General features: G+C 46.2%; 1 protein-coding gene across 3 annotated transcripts in view; it reads right to left on the bottom strand.

The window, feature by feature from the left end:
- Positions 1 to 19,606, bottom strand: part of NDC80 (NDC80 kinetochore complex component) — a 44,148-nt gene that overhangs the window by 5,555 nt on the left and 18,987 nt on the right. For all 3 annotated transcript variants that reach the window (XM_075197448.1, XM_075197449.1, XM_075197450.1), the window contains exons 8-15: positions 17,942 to 18,035; positions 17,741 to 17,847; positions 16,536 to 16,680; positions 13,554 to 13,759; positions 13,017 to 13,169; positions 12,525 to 12,614; positions 4,395 to 4,487; positions 4,174 to 4,304 (exon numbers count right to left, since the gene is read on the bottom strand). In XM_075197448.1, coding sequence (XP_075053549.1) covers positions 4,174 to 4,304; positions 4,395 to 4,487; positions 12,525 to 12,614; positions 13,017 to 13,169; positions 13,554 to 13,759; positions 16,536 to 16,680; positions 17,741 to 17,847; positions 17,942 to 18,035 — 1,019 coding nt within the window. The remainder of the gene's footprint in view (positions 1 to 4,173; positions 4,305 to 4,394; positions 4,488 to 12,524; positions 12,615 to 13,016; positions 13,170 to 13,553; positions 13,760 to 16,535; positions 16,681 to 17,740; positions 17,848 to 17,941; positions 18,036 to 19,606) is intronic.

The raw sequence follows: 19,606 nt of genomic DNA, 5'->3' as shown, positions 1-19,606 counted from the left end.
CTCACCTGCAGGTATTGGCACTGCTAGTCCAGGAGGCGCAGAGTCTAACGTGCCCCAGGTCTTCGCCAGGGTCCCCCGCTAGGAGGTTTGGACTTCGCAGAGACACACAGGTCGCGGTCCTCCAGGGTAGCCACCCGCGAGATGAGAGAGAGGTTGGACAATCCGGGTCAGAGCCGTCCAGGAATTCAGAACCGAGTGAGCAGGCAAACGCAGGGTCATTAATGCTGGAGTCAAGCTGGGAGATCCAGTATGAGCACAAAAGGGTATTACCAGGAGCAGGGTCAAACAATCCGGATCACGAGCCAAAAGTAGTCAGGATGCTAGGAAATACAGAGGCTAGAGACAAGATGGACCTTGACAGTCTGGCCCAGAAAGGCGCTAGAATATCCCTAAAATAGGTGTAGGCGAACTGTCATTGGTGGCAGGGAGAACGGCGATCAGCAGACCGCCAACAGGAAGCCAGGGAGACGCATCCCGTTGCCTAGCAACGGATACACAAGACTGTGCAGGCGGCTGCCGGAACTAGATGCTAGGCAACGGGATATGACTGTTTAGAAGAGAATGGCGCCCGTCCCCGGCACTTCCTAAATGTGCGGGGACAGCACCTGACAAAGGGGCTGTCATCACAATAAAAGGCAGGGCCTGAAAGTGAAAATGGTGGGACCAAACTGCAGATCTGAGAAGGTATTGGTGGCCCTCACGGATTGGGGCATGCAAGTATGCATCCTTGACATGCATTGGATGTCATGAACTCATCTCATTCCATGCGGATGGTAACAGATCTCAACAATATCTTCGTTAACTTGTCCACCTGAACAAAGGAGCTGAGGGTTTGAGGCTGGTGAACTTATCCAGTACTGGTCCGTACAAAACATCACCTGAAAAAGGCAACGGACTACAGTCTTCTTAGACTCTGAATCCACCTCCCAAGCCTTGAGCCAAAGAGTTCAGCGTCCTGAAATCACTGAAGACAAAATTCTATCTCCAATAAAACCAACATCCAGAGCTGCATACGAAAAATATTCAGACACCTCTGGGATGTGCTTGACCAAATACAGTATATGAATTCCAGTCTAGGCCAACAGTCCAGGGGGTAAATTTATCAATGCCTATAGCAACCAATCAGATTATAGCTGTCATTTTGTAGAATGTACTAAACAAATGATAACTAGAATCTGATTGGTTGCTATAGGCAACATCTCAACCCCACAGCATCATAAATTTAAAGGGTGTTCTCTTGAGAGTGTATCATGGTTGCTATGATACCATACCTTGGATTTTCCAATATTGCTGTGATTTCTGAACATGGATTATTAGGAGTATGTCTAAAAAGAATAAACCATTAAAAAGCACGATATATACATAATACATTGAAGTGAACTAAATAGGGAGAGAGATCCAAATATACTATTAGACCTTAAGCGATACCTCTCTCCCTAGGTTGAGGATCTTGTCAATCATCGTGGATTGGTGGAACACACTGACGTCATATGGAGGTGTGTTTAAGAGAGTATATAAGACCTGTCAAAAGTTAACGGATTGCCTTGAAGAAGCTTAGCAAAACACACGTCGGCGTTCTCGCTAGATGCATGTTTATCTAGCCTATATAGGAGGAATCTTATATCTGAATGTATAGCTCCTTAAACCCAAAGATTGTATGGAGCAATTAGGAGGTCGTTAGAAACTCACTCCCCATAATTGATACGCACAAGAGAGTTAGCAGATATAGAAGCTCAGCAGCTGCAACCTGGGGAATGAAGCTTTCCTCGTGTGAATAGATACTCAGGCTTAATAGCTTATGATTCTATACCTCAGGAGTATGCGTAGCTCCTATAATTCACAGATAACCGGCTACGAACAGGAGATAGTAAGGTGACGCATCAGAGGTAACAGGTTCTATTAATTTGGGGAGCCGTTCTCATACAGACAGATTTTTTGGACTTAACTACTATTTATATTATTGGGATCACATCCTACAGGAAAAGACATTTCATTATTATATTTCACAATTAATCCGTTTAAAAGTAGTACCAATACCAGACCTTCAATTTCATAGAGTAATGGTTAATGAGAGTTATAAATGAGTACATAACCGAAGCTCAATCTGTTTATACGTGATTACAATAATATCTATTTTAACAGTATAAGTAGTTCAACCTCCCTTTATTGAAGAGGTATTTGATAGTGCATCCAGTGATTTTAAATATCACTTAATTGTTTATTTATTTACCAGTACTTTATTTGCTAATTTTATTTTTAATAAAAGCTATATTTTAATTATTAATCATGATGTTCTCTCGGTCAGAAAATAATATGCTCAAGTAACTAAGTGGGAGTCTGAGTGCACCTAAATTTTCTACAAACAAAACTTGTCCTTTTTTTTTTTTTTTGTACATGATAAATTTACCCCCAGGAATCATTCAGACCTTTTGTCAGAAGCTAAAATGCATCTATAAGAGAAGCCCCAACCCCAACCACTACATAAATAGACAGAAGGACGATACACGTGGGAAATTAGAGACCATACTTAGGGAATGAAGCACTCGGGATCACTATACTGGTGGTCTTGGACTATCAGGCTATAGGGGCATCCACTTTAGCTGAATTTCATCATTTATCTGCATCCACTTTGTACAGGGGATAACGAACCCTCGTGTAACCAGAGACATCAATGTTTAGTCTATGCCTCAGAGAGCAAAATAACCAACTGCGGAGATGAAGGGAAAGAAAGAAACCACTTCCTTATCCTCCTAAGGCTCAGATGACTTCTCACTGTCCTGGGTGTGTAGTACCTGCCGCATCGCACTATAGTCCATGTCACATAGTCTTGTAGAGTCCTTATCAAGAACTCCGTGTCTGACTCCTCTGCCCTCTTACTCAGTACCAGATCCTCCTCTGGATGGGGCTAAGGCAGAGCTCTGACACTTCCAGGGCCTAGCCCCTGACTAGTTCTCAAAGGTAATCTCTAAAAAGGAGGACATTGACCACAACCAGCACATACTTGGTCAGGGCTTGTCCCTGAACAAGCTCTCCAGTGGCCCGGCTGAGGGACCAGATAACTACTGACCAAGCGCACCCAACGTTATGAGAGTGAAATCACAGAGACCCACTCAAAGCAAACACCCCAGATGGAAAGAAGGTGCAGCAGGACACTTTCTAAGTATTAGCGGGATTCAGTCAGTGTGAACCAAAGGCCTCCAAGCAGGAGGTGCCATGCTGTCCGGGGTTGTACCTCACTCAAGGGCCCATCCACTGTCTTGTAAAGCACAGCCCCCATCCGGGAGATTTGTGCCTTGTGTGGGCTGGCGAGTCCCTGCCTTCTAGACAGGTCTCATCCTCTACCGCGCGGTCTGGCATTACTGCGCCCATCCGATGGCATGTTGGCAGTGCAGGGGCCCTGGTCACTACTTGCTCCAGTAGTGAAGGTATTCCCTCCACCCCCTCCTAAGCCTGCTCACAACCCGGCAAGGCTGTCAGCTCCAAGTGCCGGCAGATAAAATAACCACAGCAGTAAATTCAAAAAAAGAAACTAAAAACATACAGATCACCGAAGCAGCTGGAGCTGCCTGCAGGACGGGGACACAGAGGACGGAGCAGCTTTATTTACAGCAACAATGTCCTGAAGGAGGCTCTATATCCCAGTGTCCCCCAATTGGATGAATGAGAGAGTACATAGTACAACACCTCTATCCCCTATTTATACACTAAAAGACATAACCCAACTATAACCACCACCGACATAACCACCACCGCCGACATAACCACCACCGACATAACCACCACCGCCGACAACATAACCACCACCACCAACAACATAACCACCACCACCAACAACATAACCACCACCACCAACAACATAACCACCACCACCACCAACATAACCACCACCAACATAACCACCATCTGGTAGAACCACAAACACAGTAACTTACAACGATTATGTTCCTGACAGATACATTATTTACAGAGTAACCCTTATTGGTCTCTTGTATACATTTAAGAAAACACTAAAAGCCACAGAAGTAGTCTTATTCTATAATAAGGCCAGAACTGACACAATCTGCCACGTTGGGAAGAACATGCAAAAAACATACGTGTAGGTGACAGCAGAACGTTACTAGAACTCCCATCACCCCCAACCAGCTACTACATGGAGATCTCCACTGTCCTTACCCCTGCTGGGCCTCCTGGAGATCCTTCATGGCTTCATCCAGACTCTTGTTAACGCCAGTCTCCAGCAGCTGACGATGTTTCTCCAAAGACTTAATCTCAGACGTCCATTTCTGCTCTTCCTCATCAGCCTCCTGAGGAGCAGATAGATAACACACAGAACAAGGTCAGAAGGAACAATATAGTCCAACCCTGCAGACATCATACTGCGACCAAGCCCTCACCTCTACTTTCTGCTGGGTCATCTCCTCCAGCTTCTGGGCCTCTTCCTTGCGACTCTTTATATCATTTCTCTTCTCTTCAATCAGGGAATTCAACTAAAAGAAAACATCAGTGATCTGTTTTGTTAGAGCAGGTGAGATCCAGACCCAACACCAAGCTCTATCATGTCCCCTTCAGTAATCACACTGTATATAGAGCTAGCAGTGAGGTCTGGGTCTCACCCATCTATCACGTCCTCCTCAGTAATCACAATGTATATAGTGCTAGGAGTGAGGTCTGGGTCTCACCCCTCTATCACGTCCCCCTCAGTAATCACACTGTATATAGAGCTAGGAGTGAGGTCTGGGTCTCACCCCTCTATCACGTCCCCCTCAGTAATCACACTGTATATAGAGCTAGGAGTGAGGTCTGGGTCTCACCCCTCTATCACGTCCCCCTCAGTAATCACACTGTATATAGAGCTAGGAGTGAGGTCTGGGTCTCACCCTCTATCACGTCCTCCTCAGTAATCACACTGTATATAGTGCTAGGAGTGAGGTCTGGGTCTCACCCCTCTATCATGTCCTCCTCAGTAATCACACTGTATATAGAGCTAGGAGTGAGGTCTGGGTCTCACCCTCTATCACGTCCTCCTCAGTAATCACACTGTATATAGTGCTAGGAGTGAGGTCTGGGTCTCACCCCTCTATCATGTCCTCCTCAGTAATCACACTGTATATAGTGCTAGGAGTGAGGTCTGGGTCTCACCCCTCTATCACGTCCTCCTCAGTAATCACACTGTATATAGAGCTAGGAGTGAGGTCTGGGTCTCACCCTCTATCACGTCCCCCTCAGTAATCACAATGTATATAGTGCTAGGAGTGAGGTCTGGGTCTCACCCCTCTATCACGTCCTCCTCAGTAATCACACTGTATATAGAGCTAGGAGTGAGGTCTGGGTCTCACCCATCTATCACGTTCCCCTCAGTAATCACAATGTATATAGAGCTAGGAGTGAGGTCTGGGTCTCACCCATCTATCACGTCCTCCTCAGTAATCACACTGTATATAGTGCTAGGAGTGAGGTCTGGGTCCCACCCTCTATCACGTCCTCCTCAGTAATCACACTGTATATAGTGCTAGGAGTGAGGTCTGGGTCTCACCCATCTATCACGTCCTCCTCAGTAATCACACTGTATATAGAGCTAGGAGTGAGGTCTGGGTCTCACCCCTCTATCACATCCTCCTCAGTAATCACACTGTATATAGTGCTAGCAGTGAGGTCTGGGTCTCACCCCTCTATCACGTCCTCCTCAGTAATCACACTGTATATAGTGCTAGGAGTGAGGTCTGGGTCTCACCCTCTATCACGTCCTCCTCAGTAATCACACTGTATATAGAGCTAGGAGTGAGGTCTGGGTCTCACCCATCTATCATGTCCCCCTCAGTAATCACACTGTATATAGTGCTAGGAGTGAGGTCTGGGTCTCACCCTCTATCACGTCCTCCTCAGTAATCACACTGTATATAGAGCTAGGAGTGAGGTCTGGGTCTCACCCATCTATCACGTCCTCCTCAGTAATCACACTGTATATAGTGCTAGGAGTGAGGTCTGGGTCTCACCCTCTATCACGTCCCCCTCAGTAATCACACTGTATATAGAGCTAGGAGTGAGGTCTGGGTCTCACCCTCTATCACGTCCTCCTCAGTAATCACACTGTATATAGAGCTAGGAGTGAGGTCTGGGTCTCACCCCTCTATCACGTCCTCCTCAGTAATCACACTGTATATAGAGCTAGGAGTGAGGTCTGGGTCTCACCCATCTATCACGTCCTCCTCAGTAATCACACTGTATATAGTGCTAGCAGTGAGGTCTGGGTCTCACCCTCTATCACGTCCTCCTCAGTAATCACACTGTATATAGTGCTAGGAGTGAGGTCTGGGTCTCACCCATCTATCACGTCCTCCTCAGTAATCACACTGTATATAGAGCTAGGAGTGAGGTCTGGGTCTCACCCTCTATCACGTCCTCCTCAGTAATCACACTGTATATAGAGCTAGGAGTGAGGTCTGGGTCTCACCCTCTATCACGTCCTCCTCAGTAATCACAATGTATATAGAGCTAGCAGTGAGGTCTGGGTCTCACCCATCTATCACGTCCTCCTCAGTAATCACACTGTATATAGTGCTAGGAGTGAGGTCTGGGTCTCACCCTCTATCACGTCCTCCTCAGTAATCACACTGTATATAGAGCTAGGAGTGAGGTCTGGGTCTCACCCATCTATCACGTCCTCCTCAGTAATCACACTGTATATAGAGCTAGGAGTGAGGTCTGGGTCTCACCCATCTATCACGTCCTCCTCAGTAATCACACTGTATATAGAGCTAGGAGTGAGGTCTGGGTCTCACCCTCTATCACGTCCCCCTCAGTAATCACACTGTATATAGCTAGCAGTGAGGTCTGGGTCTCACCCTCTATCACGTCCTCCTCAGTAATCACACTGTATATAGTGCTAGGAGTGAGGTCTGGGTCTCACCCTCTATCATGTCCTCCTCAGTAATCACACTGTATATAGTGCTAGGAGTGAGGTCTGGGTCTCACCCTCTATCACGTCCTCCTCAGTAATCACACTGTATATAGAGCTAGGAGTGAGGTCTGGGTCTCACCCATCTATCACGTCCTCCTCAGTAATCACACTGTATATAGAGCTAGGAGTGAGGTCTGGGTCTCACCCTCTATCACGTCCTCCTCAGTAATCACACTGTATATAGAGCTAGGAGTGAGGTCTGGGTCTCACCCTCTATCACGTCCCCCTCAGTAATCACACTGTATATAGCTAGCAGTGAGGTCTGGGTCTCACCCTCTATCACGTCCTCCTCAGTAATCACACTGTATATAGTGCTAGGAGTGAGGTCTGGGTCTCACCCTCTATCACGTCCTCCTCAGTAATCACACTGTATATAGAGCTAGGAGTGAGGTCTGGGTCTCACCCTCTATCACGTCCTCCTCAGTAATCACACTGTATATAGAGCTAGGAGTGAGGTCTGGGTCTCACCCATCTATCACGTCCTCCTCAGTAATCACAATGTATATAGTGCTAGGAGTGAGGTCTGGGTCTCACCCCTCTATCACGTCCCCCTCAGTAATCACACTGTATATAGAGCTAGGAGTGAGGTCTGGGTCTCACCCCTCTATCACGTCCCCCTCAGTAATCACACTGTATATAGAGCTAGGAGTGAGGTCTGGGTCTCACCCCTCTATCACGTCCCCCTCAGTAATCACACTGTATATAGAGCTAGGAGTGAGGTCTGGGTCTCACCCTCTATCACGTCCTCCTCAGTAATCACACTGTATATAGTGCTAGGAGTGAGGTCTGGGTCTCACCCCTCTATCACGTCCTCCTCAGTAATCACACTGTATATAGAGCTAGGAGTGAGGTCTGGGTCTCACCCTCTATCACGTCCTCCTCAGTAATCACACTGTATATAGTGCTAGGAGTGAGGTCTGGGTCTCACCCCTCTATCATGTCCTCCTCAGTAATCACACTGTATATAGTGCTAGGAGTGAGGTCTGGGTCTCACCCCTCTATCACGTCCTCCTCAGTAATCACACTGTATATAGAGCTAGGAGTGAGGTCTGGGTCTCACCCTCTATCACGTCCCCCTCAGTAATCACAATGTATATAGTGCTAGGAGTGAGGTCTGGGTCTCACCCCTCTATCACGTCCTCCTCAGTAATCACACTGTATATAGAGCTAGGAGTGAGGTCTGGGTCTCACCCATCTATCACGTTCCCCTCAGTAATCACAATGTATATAGAGCTAGGAGTGAGGTCTGGGTCTCACCCATCTATCACGTCCTCCTCAGTAATCACACTGTATATAGTGCTAGGAGTGAGGTCTGGGTCCCACCCTCTATCACGTCCTCCTCAGTAATCACACTGTATATAGTGCTAGGAGTGAGGTCTGGGTCTCACCCATCTATCACGTCCTCCTCAGTAATCACACTGTATATAGAGCTAGGAGTGAGGTCTGGGTCTCACCCCTCTATCACATCCTCCTCAGTAATCACACTGTATATAGTGCTAGCAGTGAGGTCTGGGTCTCACCCCTCTATCACGTCCTCCTCAGTAATCACACTGTATATAGTGCTAGGAGTGAGGTCTGGGTCTCACCCTCTATCACGTCCTCCTCAGTAATCACACTGTATATAGAGCTAGGAGTGAGGTCTGGGTCTCACCCATCTATCATGTCCCCCTCAGTAATCACACTGTATATAGTGCTAGGAGTGAGGTCTGGGTCTCACCCTCTATCACGTCCTCCTCAGTAATCACACTGTATATAGAGCTAGGAGTGAGGTCTGGGTCTCACCCATCTATCACGTCCTCCTCAGTAATCACACTGTATATAGTGCTAGGAGTGAGGTCTGGGTCTCACCCTCTATCACGTCCCCCTCAGTAATCACACTGTATATAGAGCTAGGAGTGAGGTCTGGGTCTCACCCTCTATCACGTCCTCCTCAGTAATCACACTGTATATAGAGCTAGGAGTGAGGTCTGGGTCTCACCCCTCTATCACGTCCTCCTCAGTAATCACACTGTATATAGAGCTAGGAGTGAGGTCTGGGTCTCACCCATCTATCACGTCCTCCTCAGTAATCACACTGTATATAGTGCTAGCAGTGAGGTCTGGGTCTCACCCTCTATCACGTCCTCCTCAGTAATCACACTGTATATAGAGCTAGGAGTGAGGTCTGGGTCTCACCCTCTATCACGTCCTCCTCAGTAATCACACTGTATATAGAGCTAGGAGTGAGGTCTGGGTCTCACCCTCTATCACGTCCTCCTCAGTAATCACAATGTATATAGAGCTAGCAGTGAGGTCTGGGTCTCACCCATCTATCACGTCCTCCTCAGTAATCACACTGTATATAGTGCTAGGAGTGAGGTCTGGGTCTCACCCTCTATCACGTCCTCCTCAGTAATCACACTGTATATAGAGCTAGGAGTGAGGTCTGGGTCTCACCCATCTATCACGTCCTCCTCAGTAATCACACTGTATATAGAGCTAGGAGTGAGGTCTGGGTCTCACCCATCTATCACGTCCTCCTCAGTAATCACACTGTATATAGAGCTAGGAGTGAGGTCTGGGTCTCACCCTCTATCACGTCCCCCTCAGTAATCACACTGTATATAGCTAGCAGTGAGGTCTGGGTCTCACCCTCTATCACGTCCTCCTCAGTAATCACACTGTATATAGTGCTAGGAGTGAGGTCTGGGTCTCACCCTCTATCATGTCCTCCTCAGTAATCACACTGTATATAGTGCTAGGAGTGAGGTCTGGGTCTCACCCTCTATCACGTCCTCCTCAGTAATCACACTGTATATAGAGCTAGGAGTGAGGTCTGGGTCTCACCCATCTATCACGTCCTCCTCAGTAATCACACTGTATATAGAGCTAGGAGTGAGGTCTGGGTCTCACCCTCTATCACGTCCTCCTCAGTAATCACACTGTATATAGAGCTAGGAGTGAGGTCTGGGTCTCACCCTCTATCACGTCCCCCTCAGTAATCACACTGTATATAGCTAGCAGTGAGGTCTGGGTCTCACCCTCTATCACGTCCTCCTCAGTAATCACACTGTATATAGTGCTAGGAGTGAGGTCTGGGTCTCACCCTCTATCACGTCCTCCTCAGTAATCACACTGTATATAGAGCTAGGAGTGAGGTCTGGGTCTCACCCTCTATCACGTCCTCCTCAGTAATCACACTGTATATAGAGCTAGGAGTGAGGTCTGGGTCTCACCCATCTATCACGTCCTCCTCAGTAATCACACTGTATATAGCTAGCAGTGAGGTCTGGGTCTCACCCTCTATCACGTCCTCCTCAGTAATCACACTGTATATAGTGCTAGGAGTGAGGTCTGGGTCTCACCCCTCTATCACGTCCCCCTCAGTAATCACACTGTATATAGAGCTAGGAGTGAGGTCTGGGTCTCACCCATCTATCACGTCCTCCTCAGTAATCACACTGTATATAGCTAGCAGTGAGGTCTGGGTCTCACCCTCTATCACGTCCTCCTCAGTAATCACACTGTATATAGTGCTAGGAGTGAGGTCTGGGTCTCACCCTCTATCATGTCCTCCTCAGTAATCACACTGTATATAGAGCTAGGAGTGAGGTCTGGGTCTCACCCATCTATCACGTCCTCCTCAGTAATCACACTGTATATAGAGCTAGGAGTGAGGTCTGGGTCTCACCCTCTATCACGTCCTCCTCAGTAATCACACTGTATATAGAGCTAGGAGTGAGGTCTGGGTCTCACCCTCTATCATGTCCTCCTCAGTAATCACACTGTATATAGAGCTAGGAGTGAGGTCTGGGTCTCACCCATCTATCACGTCCTGGTCAGTAATCACACTGTATATAGAGCTAGCAGTGAGGTCTGGGTCTCACCCCTCTATCACGTCCTCCTCAGTAATCACACTGTATATAGAGCTAGGAGTGAGGTCTGGGTCTCACCCATCTATCACGTCCTCCTCAGTAATCACACTGTATATAGAGCTAGCAGTGAGGTCTGGGTCTCACCCCTCTATCACGTCCTCCTCAGTAATCACACTGTATATAGAGCTAGGAGTGAGGTCTGGGTCTCACCCATCTATCACGTCCCCCTCAGTAATCACACTGTATATAGAGCTAGGAGTGAGGTCTGGGTCTCACCCTCTATCACGTCCTCCTCAGTAATCACACTGTATATAGAGCTAGGAGTGAGGTCTGGGTCTCACCCATCTATCACGTCCTCCTCAGTAATCACACTGTATATAGTGCTAGCAGTGAGGTCTGGGTCTCACCCTCTATCACGTCCCCCTCAGTAATCACACTGTATATAGAGCTAGGAGTGAGGTCTGGGTCTCACCCATCTATCACGTCCTCCTCAGTAATCACACTGTATATAGTGCTAGGAGTGAGGTCTGGGTCTCACCCTCTATCACGTCCTCCTCAGTAATCACACTGTATATAGTGCTAGCAGTGAGGTCTGGGTCTCACCCTCTATCACGTCCTCCTCAGTAATCACACTCTATATAGAGCTAGGAGTGAGGTCTGGGTCTCACCCATCTATCACGTCCTCCTCAGTAATCACAATGTATATAGTGCTAGGAGTGAGGTCTGGGTCTCACCCATCTATCACGTCCTCCTCAGTAATCACACTGTATATAGAGCTAGGAGTGAGGTCTGGGTCTCACCCTCTATCACGTACTCCTCAGTAATCACACTGTATATAGAGCTAGGAGTGAGATCTGGGTCTCACCCTCTATCACGTCCCCCTCAGTAATCACACTGTATATAGCTAGCAGTGAGGTCTGGGTCTCACCCACCTATCACGTCCCCCTCAGTAATCACACTGTATATAGTGCTAGGAGTGAGATCTGGGTCTCACCCTCTATCACGTCCCCCTCAGTAATCACACTGTATATAGCTAGCAGTGAGGTCTGGGTCTCACCCACCTATCACGTCCCCCTCAGTAATCACACTGTATATAGTGCTAGGAGTGAGATCTGGGTCTCACCCCTCTATCACGTCCCCCTCAGTAATCACAATGTATATAGAGCTAGCAGTGAGGTCTGGGTCTCACCCATCTATCACGTCCCCCTCAGTAATCACACTGTATATAGCTAGCAGTGAGGTCTGGGTCTCACCCACCTATCACGTCCCCCTCAGTAATCACACTGTATATAGTGCTAGGAGTGAGATCTGGGTCTCACCCCTCTATCACGTCCCCCTCAGTAATCACAATGTATATAGAGCTAGGAGTGAGGTCTGGGTCTCACCCTCTATCACGTCCCCCTCAGTAATCACACTGTATATAGCTAGCAGTGAGGTCTGGGTCTCACCCACCTATCACGCCCCCCTCAGTAATCACACTGTATATAGTGCTAGGAGTGAGATCTGGGTCTCACCCCTCTATCACGTCCCCCTCAGTAATCACAATGTATATAGAGCTAGCAGTGAGGTCTGGGTCTCACCCATCTATCACGTCCTCCTCAGTAATCACACTGTATATAGTGCTAGGAGTGAGGTCTGGGTCTCACCCATCTATCACGTCCCCCTCAGTAATCACACTGTATATAGAGCTAGGAGTGAGGTCTGGGTCTCACCTGCTCTATCATGTCTTCCGCTTCCATCCGCTTGTTGGTGGCATTTGCGATCTGTCCTTCCAGTTGTGTTAGGATCTCCAATAATGGAAGCTTTATAATAGAAATATAAGAATATAAATTAAAAATAAAAAAAGGTTTGTAATCTGTCTTCCATGTTTTATAGAAAGTAGCTGCGTAGTACTATAGTAGACCTTTAGCTCACGTTGCGGTTTACATTACACTTTACAACGATGACTTCCACCCTCAGACAGGGAGAGGAGCAGATAAAAGACTGGTGAAATAAAAAAAATAGAAAATGTGCTTTATATTACAAATCTGGATTTTATTGATTCCTTTTAAGTGATGACCAACATGTGACCACTGACTACTTGTTTACAGTGTATCAGAATGAATGTTCTGTGTTTTTCTGTGTAGCAGGAATAATACACCCGGGTATAACAAGCCCACTGTATATACGCCCAGATAGCTGGATGGGGTGTGACGCTCACTTACGTTGATCTTGTTCCTGCAGCGGTTCAAGCTGCCCTGTCCGCTGTCCAGGTTCCACTCGATCTGGAAGTCATGCCCGTTGGCATTCTCTGCCGTGGACGGAATCAGACGCACTTTCCGAGCCACCTTGTGAAACTCCGCCACCTGCGTCTCCACCTATAGGATAAACAGACAGCGCTGGATTAAGAAGGGCCGCTCCTAAATGTTCATCATACAATAAGTACGTCAGACTACGCAAGAGAGCAAGTAAGGTGCAGGATCTGCTACAATCACATGGAACATACCCTCCTGCCCCGGGGTAATACTTGGCCCCTGCTGTTATTTGTGGACCCTGTAACCACAGACATAACCTCTCCCAGGGAGGGGGACATATGTTTTGGGAGATATTATCTTCTTTACCGACTCTGGAGTCATACTAAATAAAAGCTCCCGCACAGCCGAGGGGAACAATAAACCTATATAAAACCAGACTTCTTAAGGTGAGAATAGAATGCAGATGTATAAGGTGTATATAGCTCTGTACAGTGTATTGTACGTTACCGATTCTTTGATTTTGGCGTATTTCAGCTCCTCGCTCCACAGATGCTGTTTGTCGTCATCCAGCTCTTTGGTCAGTTTGGTGATGGTCTCATGTAGCTCGGTTTCCTCGTACTTGATCCTCTCGATATCGGCTACCGAGTATTTCTGGTTGTCCAGGATGTTCTTCAGCCGCAGGTTCTCCTGCATTATGGCTTCACTCTCCAGCTCTGTGGACGGACAGACGGATCTCAGCGATCAGCGTTACAGGAGTAAACCCGCATCGGTACGGCCTAGGTCACCTCAGAGTCATATTATAGAAGTTATGATGTTTGGAGTGGGAGTAAAAATACCTGAACACAGGTCGCACAAACACATAATAGGGGCGTATTCAATTGTTAGCGTTAACGCTAACAAACGAGCGCTCGAAAAATCTTACCGTTACTACGGTAATTACTCGTGGAATTTCAGCGAGTAAACTACCATATTAACGGTTTTCGCGCGCAATATTACCGTATAAACGGTAATATTTTCCGAGCGCTTGTTTTTCCAGCGTTAACGCTGACAATTGAATAGGCCCCTTAGAGTCCATATGACACTATAAGGGGTTTCATAGGCTCAGTTTAGCTCACCTCACCAGACCTCTAATGCATGCAGCAATATTACATTAGACAGACATGGATCCATATCTTGCACTGATGAGATCCAAATTGGATTTATGGTTGTAGTTGTGCTGTTGAAGTGACGCTGTGCTGTGCAAAAGCTGCCACAGGGGTAACTAATGAATAATTTGCATGTGATTACCCACAATTTGTACGTAGAAGACAATCTGTTTTTCTGGCATAATGACGGATGCTATACACTATCTATGAGCGTGTGAATACCTTCTGTTTTGATTCGGCTGCTAAGAGTCTGACTGGGACATTATCAAGCAGCCACAGTGTAGATTACTATTTAAGACTCCATAATCTGTACATTTGCTGTCTAAAAGAAGTACATCAGCTCAATCAATTATATATACAGATTACATACATTACATAGGTCAATGTTTATTCTGTCTTTGTTCCACAGCGGGACAAACACCTCTACAAATTCATACTGTGGACTAATCAGAAGTTACTCGATAAATAGTACTTTAAATTCTAGCAAGTAGCAATTAACTGGTAATTAATGAATGTTATTTGACCTTACAGGAAAAGGTGGTATATCATGGCCTAATCAACATAATTAGGAAAATAATATATGACCATGATCACTCCAAACAGTTGTTGTTTCAGATAAACATGGTTTCCAGCAAGTCACTGTTAGTAAATAAGGGGTTAATGTACCGAATATATTGGAGCTATATAAATAAATGATGATGATATCCTTCAGTGGTTTGCTGCTGTCATGGCTGAGTGTTTATTCAGAGATTCCTTGGGGTACATATATCAAGCTGTGGGTTTGAAAAAGTGGAGATGTTGCCTATAGCAACCAATCAGTTTATAGCTATAATGTATTTAGTACATTCTACAAAAGGACAACTAGAAGCCGATTGGTTGCTATAGGCAACATCTCCACTTTTTCAAACCCACAGCTTGATAAATGTACCCCGATGTTACAGACAGACTGACAACTACAGTTTGATTGGGACATTTCTTTTGGCTAGAAGCACCATATTTGGAGTCATTTCTAGTGCATTATATCTTCTTATAGGAAATATAATACATCAAAGCACAAATTTCCATACTCCATCGAGAAGACCTTGGTAGATATTTGTAACCAGCCACATGAAATGGGTCATCGATGGATAACAGCCCCATAAGGAAGCTAATAGAAATATTGTATCCTCAAGAAAACCATAACATAATCATGTTTCCTAGGCATATGTGCAGAAATCATACCTTGTTTAGCAGTCCCAATGCCATATCACGGCTATGTTTTAGAATAGAGCAATAATATTTATAGAACTCTTTACTAGAAGTGCTTTTAAACAAATGATAATAAAACAATTGTAAAACAGATTAGCATACCAGCACACCTTCTGTCATGATGTCATGAGAGAGACGTTAAACAATTTTTTTTAATTTGGAGGTCTTGGGGTCAGTGATGAATTGTCCACACCGTCTAGCCTTGCCCAGGTAAAAAGAGTACATGACTGTGCTATAAACCTTTCTAAGTTTAGCACTGCTTTATTTTAAGAAAAAAGTTTTGCATTTAAGTCTGCATATCAATTTGTTATAACCATATTTATTCCATAAACCCTGTGATTGTGTGTCACATTAAACACCTTTTATTATTGTTCTGTCTTTGTGTTCTTAAAGAATTCACATGTCCTATAGGGAAGGTTTTTATAATGCTATATTTATGAAGGGAATGGTTTGGTTTACGGTATCTCTGATCAAATTAGGTTGAGATTCCAGTTTAAGGTAAGTCAGGGACTAACCAAGGATTTCCTAAGAGTGTCGCTTCTGTGGTGGCAGGACTGGGTGCGAGATATTATTTTGTCGGATTTTAATCATTTTTAGAAAGTCCAGGTGGTTATTTTGATTAACCCTTTCACAACTACCTTTCACACATGCTAGGTGGGACTGGTCATGATACAGTCTGACATTCAAAGATAGAAGTGTAATATATTTCTAAGAGAAGTGGCCATATTTCCATATTATGTACATAGACCCATCCACTGTTACCCGTAACCTCACAGGTTTCAAGCCTGGGAATGAAGCTGGAGGACTCGAGCTACTAACAGCTAGGAGCGGGAGGTGTTTGTGAATGTGTCTACTGATTGGCTGGATGGGTGTCTCAGTTAACCAATGAGGTGTCCTATCCCTCATGTCCAGGTTTCTGACTTTCTTGCTCATTCAACACCATTGAGATCCTTCCACTCTATCTCAGGCTCATATACAGTATGACTGGAGGTGATCACAAGGTCTACAACAACTACATGAGGGGGCGTCACTAACCATGGAGAAGCAGACACGTCCTTTACATACCCAGGTGGAGATGTGATGTGGACACACATACCTGTAGCCTCAAACTCCTCGCTGATGCCGTTGACCCGCTGGTCCAGTAACGTTGAATGAGACTCTATCTCCGTCAGGTAGTTCTGGTATTTCTGGATATCCACCTGTAGCGACGCCTTCAGCTTTCTCATAGAGGCCAAACGGTCCTGAAACCCCAAATACATTCAATGAGTCCGAGACTTCCCCACATCCATCGTTAGGTGTCTAGGTGCACCCCGAGACGTGGGTACTATAACTGGGGATCACCGAAGGTGGGAGCCACACAATACACCCAAATGTCAGGACAATATACAGAACCATGTATTATACTCCAGGGCTCCCCCTAGCTGTGAGACGTGGGTACTATAACTGGGGATCACCGAGGGTGGGAGCCACACAATACACCCAAATGTCAGGACGATATACAGAACCATGTATTATACTCCAGGGCTCCCCCTAGCTGTGAGACGTGGGTACTATAACTGGGGATCACCGAGGGTGGGAGCCACACAATACACCCAAATGTCAGGACGATATACAAAACCATGTATTATACTCCAGGGCTCCCCCTAGCTGTGAGACGTGGATACTATAACTGGGGATCACCGAGGGTGGGAGCCACACAATACACCCAAATGTCAGGACGATATACAGAACCATGTATTATACTCCAGGGCTCCCCCTAGCTGTGAGACGTGGATACTATAACTGGGGATCACCGAGGGTGGGAGCCACACAATACACCCAAATGTCAGGACAATATACAGAACCATGTATTATACTCCAGGGCTCCCCCTAGCTGTGAGACGTGGATACTATAACTGGGGATCACCGAGGGTGGGAGCCACACAATACACCCAAATGTCAGGACGATATACAGAACAGTCTGAACCATGTCTTATACTCCACGGCTCCCCCTAGCTGTGAGACGTGGGTACTATAACTGGGGATCACCGAAGGTGGGAGCCACACAATACACCCAAATGTCAGGACGATATACTGAACCATGTCTTATACTCCACGGCTCCCCCTAGCTGTGAGACGTGGGCTTATCATTCACTTTTTAAACCCCATTGCTGGTTTATACAGGTTATATAATAAAGAATAGAAACTACCAGAACACTTATATTACTGTAAGATGATGTTTAGAATGTAATAAACTGAGAAATAATGGTAAATGCATATAAGGAGCAGACACTGGAGAACCTCCAGCGATCAGACACGTACCGGCTCACTCTCCTTCTCTTTCTCCAGTCTCTCAATCTCCTCCAACAACCTCCGCGACTCAGCCGACAGCGACTCCAGATGCGTTTCATCCACGGCGTACGTATCCTCTGCCAGGAACAGACACAAGGCGGAGGGGATTAGAGGAAGAGCAGGGACGTCTTGTACACATCGGCTGCCGTCCCTGGGGCCACACACACTTACTGAGTTTGGAACACACGTCAGAGTCCATATCCTCGAATGTATCCCGACCCTCCATGAACTGCTCGTAGCACTTGACGGTGTAATCCAGGAAGAGCTGCAATCACAGGACAGTTGTACAATGAGATAGAGGGGCGAGGAGCAGGAGGGGGGGGAAGCGCTTCCTTCCATAGACCATCTGATGTCCTCATCAGTCACTGATCCTCCATCTAGTATTTCACACTGACCCTTATTTGTATTCTGGCTGAATGTGAGAATGGCAGATCTCACACTAATGAGCAAATGTGGGTAAGTCTAATGTCAGATGTTTTACAAGATATTTATGCACGAGCCTGAAATTCAGTGAATATATTCCTGAAACTACTTATGAACTACACACTTTCATAATACTTTACTTACTGTGCAGTACTAGACTTATTCACTAGTCACATTTGATCTGGGCTATTCATTTACTATATGTAATAACAATTACATTGAGCCTTAGGCTACCAAACAACTATTGAAGACAAGAATTTAGTGAATATATCTGCATGTTAATTAATAATAATAAGGGGTACCATTATAATGTAACCCCCTGTCACTGTGTGTAGTGTGGGGTGCAAAGGGTACACAGTGCACCTCCTCCTCAAGCCCTGGCTACTGATGGGTGTAGATGATCAGGGGGTCCCTGCACATGCAGGTGTTTCTCTGTAGTTAGTGGGACACAGGTAATGTCACTTTGGTGCAGTGTAATAGAAGTCACAATAATTTGGGCGCCAGACCATCTCTATGATAAACTGAACTCTTTATTTACACTCCTCTTCCTCCAGCACGATAATCATAGTGGCTGCAGCAATAAAGAAATATATATATACATCTCCTTACTCTCTCCAGCACAGTTCTTAATGAGCAATACGAATATGGTTGCAAATATATCTCATTACTCCTCCTGCACAGTTCTTAATGTTAGCCAGATGTTATATAACATAAATCATAGGTCTCTTACACTCCATACTCACTGCAGATCACCCTCCTCTGCAGGGGCACTCACATGGATGCTAACAGGCAGGCAGCTTCTCCTCCATGCAGCTCTGACACACTCTGTGTACCTCTCAACTGCAGCTCATCCCTCCTCTGCGGGGATAATGTCTCCTGTGCTCTGACACGTCACTCTGTGTACTCTCAGCCTCAGGATCTGACACTACAGCTACCAGGCCTCTTGTAGCAGCCCTCACTCCAGGGCCTCTTCCATGCGAAGTGTCCCCTCTCTCTTGGGTTATCTATAGTGACATGGAGTTCTCCCCCTCATCCAGGGCACACATTCCTTGCCCTGGTGCAGTCACCATGTTCAGACTTCCAGGCAATGCTGGGGGATCCTGCAGCTTCCACCCCACTCTCTCCCAGGTCCCCAGCTACCATCTCTCCTGTGTCTTCTCTCTGTCTCTCTCCATCTCCTTTTCCCCCTTGCCGACAGCCCCTCCTTCTTCTCCCCTAGTCTCACAGGCTGGGCTGGGTTATCACCATGGTAACCAGTTTATTTAACTTTTCTTAAACTTCTAGCTTACCCTCTAGGTGACCGCTCCTGTATCCACTGAAGTGCAGGGTTTTACTAGAACGCCACTAGGGGGCGTTACAATAATATAGTATTCAGCTCCTGCTAGTGTGTCTTCTTAACACACTACATTACAT

This window comes from Mixophyes fleayi, chromosome 2, assembly GCF_038048845.1.
Source record: "Mixophyes fleayi isolate aMixFle1 chromosome 2, aMixFle1.hap1, whole genome shotgun sequence".
Classification (NCBI taxonomy): Eukaryota; Metazoa; Chordata; class Amphibia; order Anura; family Limnodynastidae; genus Mixophyes; species Mixophyes fleayi.
Note: the sequence above shows the minus strand (reverse complement) of the source record. Positions and strands in the feature narration are given on the sequence as shown.